This window comes from Geospiza fortis, unplaced genomic scaffold (genome assembly GCF_000277835.1).
Source record: "Geospiza fortis unplaced genomic scaffold, GeoFor_1.0 scaffold117, whole genome shotgun sequence".
Taxonomy (NCBI): Eukaryota; Metazoa; Chordata; class Aves; order Passeriformes; family Thraupidae; genus Geospiza; species Geospiza fortis.
In genome coordinates this window covers 608,389-624,395 of record NW_005054500.1, presented here as the reverse complement: position 1 = coordinate 624,395, position 16,007 = coordinate 608,389, and the positions used below count along the sequence as shown (strand labels likewise).

The following is a 16,007-nucleotide window of genomic DNA, read 5'->3' as shown; positions in this document are numbered from 1 at the left end:
GCCGTAGGCGCGCCAGCCCTCGCGCTGGGGGCCGTAGTGGGAGCCCCAGGCGGGCGCGGCCGCCCGGGGGCTGTCCAGGGCTGCCACGGGGTGGTATCCCATGTAGTCGGAGTAGGCTGGGGCAGACACGAAGTTCTGCACGGGCAGGGTGTTGCTGGTGCACCTTGCAGATCCCGGATACATGCTGGTGTCCTTATCCAACAGATAGCTCACGTACATGATGCTCACAGCCTGCCTTTGTCTTGCTGGGACATCCTGCTCCTCGCAGGGTTTGTTTGATCTCCCTTCCCCTCCTCTTTCTTTCTCTCTTTTCTAGCCCAGCCTGGCTCTATAAATGACTCCTGCTAGCCCTGATGTCCCTTTACTACACATGATTAACAATGGTTTTACCAGGTGCTGGTGGTAACAGTTTACTAAGGTCCTGCCTGATGTCACAGATAACTGCCTGCCCCAAAATTACATTTGCATTCAAATGAAGGGCTGCCCATGCAGGCAACCCCACCTTGCTGCTAGTTCCAGTGCTTCCTTTCTCACAGATCTTTATGTATCGCCAGCCCCGTTCTTTACTTTGAGAATGTGGTTTGAAATCTCGTGGTCTTCCAGCAGAGCTGAGTAGGTAGTTAACCATAACTGTTCAGGCAGTAGAAGTTGTATTTTTCTTGAGCAGTGCATGTCAGGATCTCACTTCAGGGACTCAGAGTTAGTCAAAGCCTGGTGTCTGCTGGTCCAGTAGTAGTTCTGCTCCAATGTGCTCTTTTTTTTTTAAGCTAAAACCAAAGGAGCAGTTCAGTGTTTAACAGCAGCTCTTACAGAGCTCCTCACATGAGCACTCTTCTTGACTTCAGCTCTTCCTCTGTGTGGGAGAGCACTTAGAAACCACAGTAATCCTGGTGATTTTACCATTACAAAGGATATACAAGAAGTCTCATAGTCATTTTGAGCATTTGTTCATACGAATAGTCTTGTTGATGTTAGCAAGCTATTCATGAGCTGGCTGCTTGCCACAGTGATTGAAGTTCCTCTATTCTAACCTCCAACGTTCACAGAAAGGGAACCTGTTATTGAGAGAATGCAGAATTTGTCACTTTCCCTGTGCTTATGTCTTGGTTGTGATATTGAAATGAGTGATAGTTTTCCCTGAAGGTTTTTTTGTTCTCATTGCTGTGCTTCTTCACAATAAGTAACACCTTTTCTTGGAAATATGGGAACAAATTATAGCTTTTTCGCTCAGGAAAGCAGTTTCCTAACTTTCAGGAGCAATCTTATGTTTGTGAGTAACAAATCCCTGTGAGATCATCTGTAACCAGGAGCAAGGAGAGAAAGTGTGGATTTCTTTTTTTTTTAATGAGATGGATACCTCAGCATTGTCTCTTAATGGGAGTTCACCCTGTTTTTCTTCCTGTTCCTTTAATAATGTGATACTTAGTGGCACCTTTATTAATGATTAGACTTGTTAAAAGGAGTTTTTCCTTAAACAGGTGCAAAGTATAATGAGTTTTGTCTTTGTTCAGAGGTGTATTTTTTCTCTGAGTCTTTTGCACTTTAACACCATTTAAGCTTCCAGGTTCCCATGGAGGATGGAATCACTTTGCACACCTAACAGCACCGTTGATTCCTTTAGTGAGAGAGTGCTGTCTTCAGGCTGCATTCACGGTGTCCCTTGGGGTGGGACTTGTGGAAAAAGCTTTTTTGACTGATAATCTCAGAAGCACAGCTACCTGCTCAGAGTATTTCAGATTTTCCTGCTGTTCACTTGGGTAAAATTTGTGCTCTTCTGCTTGTTTGCTTGTTTTGGGGGGCTGATGTTTTGCTGGTGTAATTGCTGAAAGGTATTTTAAAAATCATTAGGTTGTGGGAAGTTGCCAGAAGCTGTTTCTGCTGCTTGCATATGTGAGCTTACTCACTTGCAATTTGCACATCTGTGACAGCTGGCCACTCAAAATTACCCAGCAGAGCTGCTGGGAAGGAATTCTCAGATCCAGGCAAGTCAGTGATCAGTGGGTCATGGATCTGAGCTGCTTAATTCTGCTGCAGCAAAATAAATCACTGTTGTCCAATTTAGAATTAGATGTCTCTGAACAGCCTGTCTGCAGTTAAAATGTGATTTAAATGTAGTGGGATCTTCCTATTTTTTTAACTCTAGTGTTTTTCTCCCTTCTCAAATTTAGAGCACTGTGGTTGCTCAGTAGCTCTTGAGTGTTGAAATAGTTACAAAGAAAGATTCTTTACATCTTTTTGTTGTAAGTTGATTTCATTTCCTTTCTTCCTCTTCAAAACTGTTGAAGCCTCATCTTTGTAGGAATTTCAGTGCCTCTCCTGAGTGCAGGTGTAGCAATAAATCAACCAGAGGAAGAAGCAGCATTTGCTCCTTTACTGGAGCCCTCCAGCTGTCTGCAAAATGTTCTAATTATGTTCATTCAAGGAAACTTTTCCTGCAGGCTTTGTGTACCTGGTAGAGCCCAGCACAGAGCTCTGCAGAAGGGCTGAGTTGGATCTGCCCTTGTTCAGTGCTCAGGAATGTTGGATACACCAGGCTCCAGCCATGGATTCATTCTCTCCCACTGCAGCATTGTTCCATGAGGAACATTTTGCTCTGTATTTCACAACGGTTCAATTTGTCTCATGGAGCTACTGGAAGCAGTACAATGGTGATGAGTCCTTATATTAGAAAAGTCACATAAAATATCTTTTGATACTCCCAGTAATACATGGATATAATGACATGGAAGGAGATTTTTCCATACTGCCTAAAGAAAGGGCTTCACAATCTGGGATGGTTGAACTGATGGTGCTTTTGCTCCTCTGGCCTCATGCTGTGCCCACAAAGCAGGAAACTGTTTCCTTTGGATTCCTGAGTACTCTAAGTTGGTCTGGCTCCAGCCAGCTGTACTTCAGCTTTGGGTAGTCCAAGCCTTTATAATTTATATCATTTCAATCTTACCTATTAGTTAAACCACAGTCGTTTGACTGTAATTGCTGGAGCTATGTGAATAATCACATGTTAATATAGTTAATTTAAAACTAAATATTTTTAAAAGTTCTCAAATGCAAAGTGAATGGAAATGAGAAATTGCCCCGAGTTCTCAAGAGGGAAAAGCACTTTATTGAGATGATCCTAAAACACCTTCACCCTTGGGCCCCTCTGAGATGCATTTTTCTAGTTCTAAATTTGAATAGTTTCCATCCTCTGAAGCTGGGAGTTGCTGTCCACCAGAGATCCTGGATGGGAAAACATCTCTGAAGGAGATCTCTGAAGGAGGCTTTATCAGGTGATGGTGATGTGGGCAGAGACCAAGCAGCAGCACTGGGATCCTCCAGTCCACTTTGATTATTCCTCTTCTGCTGCATGAACGAGTCTCCAGAGCTTTCCTTTGTCATGTCACAAAGCCATGGATCTGCTAAGGCCCCATCCTTGTGTTTCCAAGCTGATCTGTCTCACATTTTAACCACATCCCTGTCCTGGGATGCAGACCTTCTCCTACACATCCCAAATTCTTATCTAAGAAGCTCCTGTAGCTCTGTTTTATTTTTCTGAGCTTTTATTTTTCTTTTTGGTCTCCCAAGAGTAGCAGCGCCCATTTTTGGAGGCGTGTTGCCGTTCCAAGCTGATCTCTGACTCCAGTGAAGCAATGGGGACAGCTGCTGGTCAGCTGCCTGCATGGCAAGGAGACCTCTCCGGGCTTGCAGGGACCGTGACCTTATTCAGATTTCAGAGTTCTCAGCCTGCTCAGGTCTGTTTGGAACAGGACTCGTGTCTGTCACATGTCCAGCTGCAGGAAGCAGCAAAGCTCCTGGCTTGGAATTCTGGAGATGTTGCAGGGATTTTTGCTCTGTGTTTGATTAATGGTGACATCTCTCCTTTGAAACCTGAAGTGGACTGTTATGAACGTGCCAGGCTTTTAAAAATTAATTTTTACAAGGAATTTTCTGGGCTACAAAGGTCTGAAAGGTGCTGCAATACAGAGTGGGATTGCTGAGCAGTGACAGAGCTGGGATGTGAAGGCAGGGCTGGGACACTCCTGCCATCCAACGTGGCACTGAGCCACAGGGCTGGAATGTCACATCCACTGCACACCAGGAAACAGTCTCAGGAGGTGATGGCAGTGAGGAGCCAAGAGCAGAACCGTGACGTTTTAATCTTGTACTCTCTAAAGAGTAACTGTGCTTCAAATGTATTCTCTTTGTTAATCAGTGAATTTGCTCTTAAAATAATGCCCCCAACTTCCAGCTAACCTAAGTGTAGCCTTTAGGATGGCTACAGTAACCAGCTGTCTCACCAGAACTCTGAGAAAAAAAGAATCTCCTTTGCTCACTGTTGTTCTCTGTGCTTTGAATTTTAACACCTTGCAATGCTCTGGATCTCCTTGGGCTGTGTGAGTCAGGCCCTACTGCAATGGGGTTGGAAGTGGTGACATTGTGGCAGCCTTAACCCCATAATTCACTGCTCCATAACCTTCCCAGAAGTGCAGACAGATCACAGCCTCTGTCCTGCCTGCTGCCTCTCCTGCTGCCCACAGGAACAGGACAAAAACCCACCCACAAAGAGCTCCCTTTGCTCACCTCACACATTTTACAACACAAGGTTCCAGCCCCGGCTGAGGGGATTCCTGCTCAGCTCACTGAGCAGCTGAGTCCAGCAAAATGGGATCCAGCATTCCCATCCACGGGGTTTTGTGTTTGTGTGTTTGTGGTTATCCCTCCTCTGCTTCTGGAAACCCCTCCTTGGCATTTAGAAGGCAAATGTGTTATATTTTCATATTAGGGCTGCTAAATCCTGTCTGGGGAAATTCCTTACCTTAGGTGATGGTTTTGAGAGCTCTGTGAACACCGGGCTCTAGGAGCACATTCTGGATTTGGGCACTTGGCTGCTGAGCACAGACTGTATGTGGATTATTTTCATTGAATTCTTAACTAACATCAAAAATTTTTATTTTTCTTTTTTCGAGAGTGTGTTCCCCCCCTTCCTTTAGTATGGAAAATATCCCTGCATACAAGAGTGTCTCAGCATAGGTGAGGGATCCACAGGTACATTTCCTACAGCTGTGTAGTCACTCCTGAATGAAAGTCACCGCAGTGGCCTCTCCGCAGTGACAATTCCCACTAGGTGGCACTTTGAATCCACGGCACGGGCAGAACCCCGGCTGATGGAGTACCTGCGAGCTGCCACTCGCATTTGTACTTAGTGATTGACCAAGCTAAAAAAGGATCAATGTAGTGCTGCCTGCAGCAAGTTTCACAGCTCCGTTTAATACCAACATTGATTAAATCCCCACCCCCAGCTCCGTGTGAAAGCATTAGCACAGAAATTATCCCCTCTCCAAAGCCCTGCATCCAGCTCTCTCCACTGCCCCACCAATTTCCCACCTCCAAAACCCCCCCAAACCCTCCAAAAAACCCCAAAAGACTAAACCCAAAATAAACAAACAAAAAATCTCAAAAAACCTCCAAACAAAAAGAACTTCCCCAGCCAAGTAATCATTTATGTCCCTGAAAATTAAACTTCATGCTGTTGTTTAGAAACCCAAATTTTATGGTTTTATTTGAAGTGTCCAGATAAGTGTCAACTCCCCAAGCTCTCTTCTCATTGATATTCAAGGCTCTCCTCAGAGTGCTGCAGGAATTTGGAGTTTGCACGAATAAAATAGGCCACAAACAAGGACAGAAGTGACTGCTGGAGTAACAGGCAAAGAAATAAATTACATGGAGAAAAATGGGAATTGCAAAGGGAGAAGTGCATTGGGAGTATTTGGTTCTGTATTGTCTGACGTGGGCTCAGGGGGCATCACACAGCACCTCATAACCAATTCCCTGCTCACTGCTACTGCTGATGCTTCTCAGCCCAAACCTTTGAGTATTTGAGAGCAGAAATAAAAGATGCAGGACAGCAGCTGAGGAAATCTAGAGCCAGGTCTTAGCACAGCTCATGTTGTGTTTTGCTGTTGCCATGTTATTTAATCTTTAATTTATGGCAGTGGATCTCAAGCTGTTCAGGGGTACAATGTCAAAATCTTGTTCCTCACCATGGTTTTTGAACAGAGGAGCTCAAGTCAATGAGAGAACTGGACTGAGTCTCTTCCAACATCCTGTTAAGGACACAAGTTCATGCTCAGCAGCTGAAATGTGGGTTTGTGAGCAGTAAGCTTGCATATGGTTCTCTGAGTGGTTTCTAGGGTTCAGAAATTACTCAGTAAGCTCAAAAAGAGCCTTTCAGCTATTTCTATTGGCTGTGCCCTTTTGAGGGAAGTTACTCTAATTGCAAGCAGGCTTGCAATTGCCATTGTTAAAAATTCATTATGAACCAGATGAGATTATTAAAAATAAATCAAATACTTTGGGTTCACTTGTACTGGTTAGCTGAATGTATTTCTGCAAATCCTGGTAAAAAAACCTCATGAGTTGGAAACATTCAAGTTTGGTGTTAAAAGCAAAACTTCCAACATCACCCTGAGAGAAGCTCTGAAGTCTCTTTGTGGCTGCACAGCTTGAAGTGCACAGCACCTGCAATGCTGCAGCAAGAGTGACTTAAAATAGCAATGTGTGGGCATTTAATCTGTTTATTTGGGAAGGGACAATACCTGTGAGTGCCCCTTCGTGGGAGCTCGCTGTGCAGTCTGTCCCTCAGAACCTGAGTGAAGGTATGTCAATGTCACTGTCATATTTTATGAAAAATCCCTTCACCAGGATTTTTCTCCTGAGAATCTGAGAAGAATTAGAAAATAAATATAAACAATAATTATCTGATTGCTTGGAATGTGCTTTGGAGGTTGCTTACCAACAGGTGCATCTTTGATTGGTTCCATGTGAATTGTTTTAACTTAATGACCAATCCCAGTCCAGCTGTGTCAGACTCGCTGGTCAGTCACGAGTTTTTATCATTCTTTCTTATCCAGCCTTCTGATGTCTCCTTTCTCTTTCTTTAGTAGTTTTAGTACATAATTTTCATATGATATATGATATGATATGATATGATATGATATGATATGATATAATAATATAATATAATATAATATAATATAATATAATATAATATAATATAATATAATTAATATATATCAGCCTTCTGAGAACTTGGAGTCAATTCTCATCTCTCACCTCATCCTGGGGACCCTCAAAACACCACAATTGGTGACACAAAGGTACTCAAAGCAAACAGATCCAGGGGCAGCTTTCCAAAAGGGAGAAGGCAGAGATGCTCCTCTGCTTGCTCTTCTTGCCAAGGTGCTGAGGGGAGGGGCAGTTGTTTTTAGCCCAGAACAAACAGCATGTGCAATTTACTGTGGCAAAATATGGTTCTGAACAAAGAGCTCAGGAGGAGCTGGGTAAAGATGTGATAATTGCATGAGTCACAGGCAATACAATGTTTAAAGAGTCTCAATCCTTGGGCTTCAAGCTACGTTGTCGGTGTAGTTTTCCAGGATTGTGCAGAGTGTGATTTACTGAAGTTTTCTCTAAAGTATCTGAGTTTAAATTCAGATTATTTGGAAGACAGCATGCTTGAATAAACACATCATTGCATTCGTTTTGCATAACACTCCTTGTTTCCACTTTTACAGCTGTATAATGGTATTTCATACTTTTTACAGTGCCTGATATTCAAGGAGATCAAAGTATTTAGCAGATATTTTCTATCTTTGTAGTTCTAGCAGTGGGATAAATATTTCTGCTCAAATCTAATCTGTTACACTGGGACTTCTATGGCTGCTCAACTGAGCATGAGATAGTCTGGGGGTAGATGATTATCTGCATAGATACTTCTAGGAAGTAATTAGAACTCACTTGGCATAATTATATGGAGTTTGGACATTCTGAGAATAGAGAGTCATGGTTAAAAACCTTTATTTGAATGTTTGTTGAGCGTAGGATCCTACATTGAATTCAATATATTATTAGAAGTTCCAGTTCATAGAATTCTCTAATAATGTTGGTTGTTTCAATGGCAGTAATTCTCTGTGTGGGTCTTTGCTGTGTGGACATCCCTTCCCAATGTCCTGTCATGTCCCCTTTCCTTGCAGTTCCTGAATGGGACTGTGGGTGTACATGGAAAAAGAACCATTTATGTAATTCTAATTATTTCTGTACTATTATTTCTCTAGGATTGCTCTGATTGTAACTCCCAAGTGTTTTTTCCTGCCATATTTCCTTTTCTTGACTAGAACTATTTCTTGATTTCTCTTAAGGCAGCGGAAGGAATCCTTGAGGTCCCAGGCTCAGTATATTCTTTTTTTTCTCAAAGCTTTCCAACAGGATATCCCATTTTCAAAATAAATAGAGCATTTTGTTTTTGGAAAACAGGAAGGGCAGGCCATGGAATAGATGGCAATAAAGATTGTTGCTGAGGTCCAAACTTGGAACTCAGATTTTAGCAGAAGGTGTACAGATCATGAACAGGAATCTTCCCTTTTAAAGGCTTCTAGGGAAAAGAAATTACAGCAGGAAATGCTAGATGGAATTTTCAGTCTTTCCTCTAAAGAGATATCTTATCCACAAACAAAGCCACTTGAAATAGGGACTGGCTTGTAAACATGAGGAGAATTCACTTGTAAAGTGGGTTTAGATATTGTCTGCTGCTCAGTGCATGAATAAAAGCTAAAATAAGTTTTTATTGCACAGTAAGCAGCCAGTGCATCTTATTCCTGTGATCATGGTGAGGAGGTTTGGTTTTGTTCTTTTTTGTTCCTTTTTTCTTTCTCCTATTACAGTCACAGTGCAAAAATTTAATGAGCCATCTGCTGAAACAGAGTTTTACTCTGTAAATCAACAGGGGGAAATAGCAGCCTCTTCCTTAGCAGAGCTATTCTTTAAATATGTTCAAAGTGGGATCTTTTTTATCAAAGTGCTATCACTTTTCATAATACAGCAACAATTTTAACATTTAAAGCAATTGGAAATCTCAGCCAAGGTTTAGCTCTGGTTTGGTTGTTTGGAGTCACAGGATACTGGATGTGGTGTTACAGGGACAGATTGTCCAGGTTTTCATTAAACCACAGAAATTCCTTCATTGTCAAATATTTCCAGGCTCATCAAATCAGAGGCAAAATATCACATTTGATGTATTAGCTGCTTTTCCATTAACACAGTTATGTTCTGCTCATGTCATACCTGCAGCCTGAGATGAAAACATCCTTCTCTTGCAGGCTGCATACAAATACATCTCAGCACGGCTCCATGGATCTCACTAAATCACACATTTGGGGGGATTCTTGCCTTGTTTCTCAGCTTATGATGAAGAATATTACCATTTGCATCTCACTGGGTTATGGTTTGTAATTGCAAACCTCATCTCATGAACAAATCTCACACGTAGAAATTTTTCAAAAGGTTGCTGCAAGGCAGATTTTCTCCTGTCTCATCCAAAAAGTGTCCTTTTGTAAAATCTGGACTTAAATATTAGAAAAAATTCCCCAAACAGTCTGGTATAGAAACACCTCTGTAAGCCTGACTGTGCTTGTGATTACCCTTTTGGGTTCCCTTGGGAGTTTTTGTTACTTTTAGATCTAAGTAGTTGTTAAAGGAAAAACTTGGTTTTGCTTGCTGGAGAGAGCACAACACAAATCCAGTATGGTGAGGTCTTCCTTGCTCCAGAAATTGTTGGGAAGGGAGCAGTAAAGAAGGTTTGAGAGGTTCAGGTAGCCCTGAGAAAGAATGAAGAGCTGCAGCTTCTCTTTGTGGCTCAGTGTCATGAATATTCCTGAATATATTTCTAATATTGCTGCTGAAAACAAGAAGAGAGCTGCACCCTTCTCCTGTTTGTGGCTGCTGGGTTGTGAGCATCAGCCACAGGGGATGAAATTGGATTTCAAGGCATGTCCCAGTGATATTTCAGAGCCACGGATGCATCTGACTTTGCCTCATGAATAAGCCACAACAAAAAGTGCTCCAGCTGGTGATCAGTGCTGCTTCCTCAGCAAATGATCCTGTTGCTATGAGACAACAGGGACTCTGGGCTGGCTGCAGTGGCTGGTTTGATCCAAACCTCATCCAGAAGGTTGTTCTTGCCAGATGATGTAGCCTCAGTGATTTCAGTATTTACAGGACCTGCTGGAGTCTTGTTAATAAAATATTTCTTCTATTGCGATGTCACCAGAAATAGAAAGAACCACATTTGTGATGTAGATTTTCAAAGAAAAATGGCAAATGAAGGGTTGGCTTTAAAATGAGATTCCAGGTGGGAGAGGATCCCTGGAGCTTTGCATGTCCTGCAGGCCTCAGGGATCAGAGGCTGAGGCACAAAGAGCTGCAGGTCTGCTTGGGGATCTGGTGAAACACCAGAGGGAGAGGATTTCTTTGTAAATGATTCTGTGAAATGGCACTAGGAGACTGTAAAGGAGAGGAGGGTGTTAGACCAGAAGTGCTAGACCAGAGGATTCTGTAAGAGGTGTAGGGTCTTTGAACCCCATGTACTCTGTGATTCTCTGGTTAACACCAAATGCTTTGAAGGTAATTCTAAAACCAGCAATGAAGCCATGACGTGTTTGAATGAGGAAGTCACGAGTGAGCTGTGGGTTTGTTAGTGTCAACAGAACAGAGTATTTCTTCCTGCTATTTCCAGCTCCATCAATTGAAGGTTTAAGCAAACACTGTTTTGCAAGAAGTTCTTTGAAGTTGTAAAGTGAATTTTAGAACTGTTACATCTTTGTCTGAGAATAATCAGCCTGAGCTGCTTCATGCACTTTTTTAGCCATGATTTTGGCTGCTGAAATCCTAAATAATGTTGTGTCTAAGTGTGAGGAGAAAGGTATTCTGCACAACCAGGAACTGTCTGGTTTCTTTGTCAAATCGAGGTATTGCATAGCTTTGAAACACAGCTGGGGTGCACAGCTCTGGAAATGGCTTCCCTGAGTGTCTCTGTTTAGAGGCAGATTGGAATTCAACTACAGAAAAGATTGGCAGGTCTCTGACAAGGAGAGGTCCTGCAAAAGGTCTGAGTGTTGTCCTCTCTGGGTAACTCCACCCAAACTCACCTGCACTGTGCCACTCCTCAGAAACTCATTGGCAGGGCAAGGACTATTTCAAGATATTCCTTTCTAATTTCATCTGATGCTAATGCTGCTTCAGGGAATAGGAGGGAGAAAATGAAACATTTCCAGACTGCTTTTTTGTTATTCTTCCACACTGTCCTTTTTTCCCCTCTCAGGGATGGTGTAAATATTAGCAAATTAAAAAAGGCACATTATTTTGAACTGATCCTCATTTCACAATAATTAGCAAACTCTAATGGCCTTTAGGAAAAACCTTTTCCATTCCATTCTGTTTGATTAGAGGAGCCCAACAGGAGGATGAAGTGGGAACAGAACTGCCTTCCTTGCACATTTGCTGTATCATAGAGGAGATAGGAGATATTTTTGCTCCCTTCTGGTGATACTGTTAGGAAAGTAGCAAGAGCAGAGTTGCTCTTGCAGGTCTGTTCTTGCATCACAGTATTTAGAAAATAAACTTCTACTTCAGAGCTTGGTAATCCTTAAAAGGTTTGTCAGGACTGCTGGAGTCCACACCAAGTGCTCAAAATAGTTCTGCTGCACTGGCAAAAACCCATTAGCTCTTACATTTCCTGTCATGCTGTGTTTGTGTGGGGGGTGGGTTTTTTGGGTCACTCTCCTCACAATTAGGTAGTTCTGAGAAGTTTGAAGTGTCAGTGTGAGCCTCAGGTTGTTGCAGCTCTGATGAAGTGCTGTTGGGAGCAGCTCCAGATCCGTGTAAGGGGAGGGAACAGGCTCATTCCTTCTTGCTGGAGGTGACAAGGACACTGGTACCTGTCCAGGACAGAGGAAGTCATGTTTGATTTGAGCTTTGAGCCATGACATCCTGCAAGTGAATAATGAGGGCTGGAGACCACAGCAGTGCTCAGAATAGCTTGAGTGAAAAGAGGAACCAGCAAAGCCCAAGGAATGGGGCTGAGGGCTGCTGTTACCTGTAACAAACACTGGCCAAAGCTGTTTGTTAGGCTGTATCTTCACATCATGGAAAAAGCCTTTTAAAAACCACAATGAGACTGCTCCAGGCTCAGCAGGATTTCATCTCCAGCTGAGCTACATGCTCCTGTGAGCTGAGTCACCTCCACATCCACCCCCTCGTGTTCCTGGGCTGCTGGGATCAGGCAGGCACTGTTCCCCCTGCTGCAGGGGCTGAGTGCTCCTGTCTGCACAGCCAGCTTCTCTCAGCACAGGGGAGGGTGGCCTGGAGGCTCCTCTGCTGCTCTGTCCCTGAGGGGTGGATTCCCCACCCTGGGGTGGTTCCCCTGCTGAGGAATGCCCTGGAAAACAGGCAGCAGTGCTGGGCAGGGGCTGCCTTTGGCCCCAGAGTGGAACATTTCACAGCAGAATCCCACAGCAGTGCCAATTTAATGGAAAACAAAATCACTCCAGACCCCCAGGCATTGCTGAATCAGATCAGATCCCTCTGCAGTGTCACCTCTGTTGCTTGCCAGGGGGAATTGCCAGAACTGGGCAAATTTTTGGCCTCCTTCCCCCATGGTCTCCCAGTCTTGTCCTTAAGGGTCAAGAGAAGCCAGCAGGGATCCTGCTGATCATCAGAGCCAGAAGTGGCAGCAATACTTCCCTCACATCTGGATAATACCATGTCACTGTAATCTTCATCCTATCAGATCGCCCTCTGCTAGGAATAGGGATGCCTGGAGCTGTCCTGATGAGTTAATGGATGTAGCAGGTTCTTATGGGCTGGGACTGCTTGGTCTTTATTTACCAGCTGTGTCTCCATAGCCACGTGCACAGGAAGTGTGTTCACTTTTAATGGAGAACCTGTGGTGTGATCTTTGACTTGCAGGAGCAGTTTTCAGATGCTTGCCTAGAGAGCAAGTCCATAAATCCAGCCTATTTTTTATGTACTGAGGAGTTGTTTTCCACTCTTTACAGCAAGTCAGCTTTTCCCATCTCCACATGTCCCTCATCAATTTGGTTTCATTCCCCTTCTTCAAGGAGCAGAAATGTAGAAAGCAAAGGCTAATTGCCTCTTTCAGAATGTCAGGGCTGCAGTTTTGAGTCTCCAGGATCTCATTGCCTGGTACACAGAGACATGGGATCAGTGCTAAGCTGGCTGAGGCTGCTGTGAAGGAAAGGAATGAGATTCTGCTCTTCCTTCTCTTTCTCCTTTCACCTTTATGGACTTAGCTGAAGGGGATTGCTATTTTATCAAAACCTAGAGATTTACCTTTGAACAACTGCCATTGTTATTTCAAAAACATCTTTTCTGTCTAACTGCAGATTGTTCAGGAATATTGCACAAACCATGTTGTGACGGCTCCCTGGCCTGAGCTCAGGAAAGAAGAGTTAATCTGTTATTATCATCATCTTTTGTTCCAAAGATTTAGTAGTCTGGGACATGCAAAAATGAGGAAAACTGATTGTGTGCAGCACTTGCAGGGGAGTCAGATGGCTCATTGTGTACCAAGGGTGTGCAGAAGTGCTCGGTGACACCCTCTCACTGACAGACAGCAGGAGACACAGCTTGTATTATAGATTATAGCCTTTAATATTTTATCCAGTGCTCTTGTGTAACTGCAACTTTTACAACTCTGATTTGTGGCTTTGGAGTTGCAAATTTTATGGCTTAAGCTTTCTGTAGAGTGCTGAGAAGCGTTTGTAGCTTTTGTTGTAGGGAGCAGAGGTTCTGCTAAACATTTACCAGGTAATTCCTGAGCTAATTGGCTACAAAGATTTAAGGGATTTCTCACTTGTACCGTTGTGTCTCCCTCAGCTTTTCCACAGAGGAGCCAGCTTCTCTCAGTGCTCAGCCTTTCCACGGAGAGCTTTACCAGATTTGCAGTTGCAGCTCAAACATTTGGCAGCTTCAAGAAGGTTCCCCAGTAATTCAGAGGAGTTTTTGATAGTATTTGTCTGATAAAAGTGGAATTCAAAGCTGGGACAAGTTGGGAATTCCTGACTTCAGTGTTTTCTGCTTTAACATTAATTGATCTTTTGATGAGCTATCATAAGCATTTCTCTTTTTTTTGCATCTAAGAGTGCTCCTCACTGCACAGGCAGATGGTAACTCTCATTCCTCCTGCCAAAGAACTCACAGTCTAATAGATAGTGCAGCCAAAAAGTGGGAGGGAAAAAAGGGAGGGAACATAATTGATTGAGTATCACTTCTCACAGAACAGAAGCATCACCTAAGAACTGGATGGGAAGGACATCACCAGCTTGAGGGGGTCCAGAGAAAGTGCCAGCCCAGGGCAGAGCTCAGGCCTTCAAAGCTTTCAAATCAAATCCTCTTATACCACCAAAGAAAATCAAACAGAAAGCAATTATTTGTTTAAGGTTAAGGATACTCAGCCTTTTCCACAGAAAATCCAATAGCAGCAGCCTCCCTTAGGAGTGGGATGCACTGCTGGGTCTCTGAACTCTGAGGTCAGAGAGGGATTTTATTCTGTGAGTGCAGCTTGTTATCTCAGTGCCAGGGAAAGTCCTGGGCCAGGCTTTTATTCACCTATATTCCATCTCCAGAGGGAAAGTTATTCCCACATGTTCACTGAGTGCTGTGAGCTCCTTACACTGTGTACAAACCTTGGGAAATTCTGTACCACTCCTAGAAATGTTTATTCCTAACCTTCCTTTGGATTAAATGTTGTGTTTCCAGAGAGTATAATTTCTAAATTTGCATGGGATGACATGAGAGTTCATCTACATGAGAAAGAGTAAGTTTTATTATAGCAAGGGAGCAGCTGCATCATCTTCGTTCTACATGTGGTCATGAAATACTTTTGGTTTCTAGAAAATCACATTCTGGTCCCAGTGCACACCAAGATTCCTGGTATTCTGCACAGCCTGGTTCTTCCTGGCATCTGGGCTGGTTGAACATGAGCAAACACTGACCCCAAAATTCTGTCACCAGGAGGAGTCACTGTCTGCAAACTGTCCTTAGACTGATGCTTGCCTACCCCAGGCTGTCCTGGGGGTGGGGTGAGGAGGAAGCAAACAGCACAAAGGACTGTCCCTGAGCACTGACTGCAACTACTAAATAAGTTCACCTGGAGATGTATAAGCTGAAGGCCTGGTTGGGTATTTTTTAATTCTACTTTTTGAATACCACTAAAATTGAGCTGATCTCTAACAAAGAAACAATGGTTAAGCAAAGCCTGCTGCTTATTTCGATGAATATTTTCTTTTTTTCTACAGCAAGATGCCTTCTTCTTGCATACTGAAACACCTTCCCACTTTGCATCTGTTATTCTTAGCACCAGTCCTGTTGATAGAAAAAATAACATAAAAATAAACAAGAGTAAAAAAGCCCCTCAATTTTCAGACTTGAAATGATTCAAAATTAATGTTTTAAATGGTTTAAGTATTTAATTAAATTGATATAAAGTGAAATATAATCCATGAAAATCAAATTTTGATGCAAAATTGTTCTGATCAATTCTGAGTGTGAAGAAAACAAAGAACAGTTATGAAGTGAGTGCTTTGTGTTTGTTACCTTTTGTAACAAACACAAAGCATTCCCTAAAATCCTCTCCTCTCCCGCATCTCCTGGGCAGCCTGCAGAGCTCTGCAGGGAGAGCAGCAGGGAGATGGACAGTGAGCTCTGTGGAACCTGCTTTTTCTGTGGAACCTGCTTTGTCTGTGGAGCCTGCTCTTTTCTGTGGAACCTGCTTTCTCTTTGGAACCTGCTTTTCTCTGTGGAACCTGCTTTCTCTTTGGAACCTGCTTTTCTCTGTGGAACCTGCTTTCTCTTTGGAACCTGCTTTTCTCTGTGGAACCTGCTTTCTCCTCAGCTCAGACACACTCTTGAGACCTGCTCATACACAGAAGATCAGGGAACAGCACCTGCAGGGTTTTTCCCATTTTGGCAATTTTCTTGGAGGCAGCAGTGTGGTGGTATTTGAGGGTCCCCAGGATGAGGGAAGAGATGAGAATCTTGACTCCATGTTTCAGAAGGCTGATTTATTATTTTACAATATATATTATATGAAAAGAAAATGATATGTTAGGACTATACTAAAGACAGAGAAAGGAGACATCAGAAGACTAGAAAGGAATGAATAATAAAATCTC

General features: G+C 43.1%; 1 protein-coding gene across 1 annotated transcript in view; it reads right to left on the bottom strand.

The window, feature by feature from the left end:
- Nucleotides 1–219, bottom strand: part of LOC102034365 (homeobox protein CDX-1-like) — a 13,617-nt gene extending 13,398 nt beyond the window's left edge. Inside the window, exon 1 of the mRNA XM_005428730.1 lies at nt 1–219. This exon is cut by the window's left edge and continues 226 nt beyond it. Coding sequence (XP_005428787.1) covers nt 1–219 — 219 coding nt within the window.
- Between the last annotated feature and the right edge of the window lie 15,788 nt (nt 220–16,007).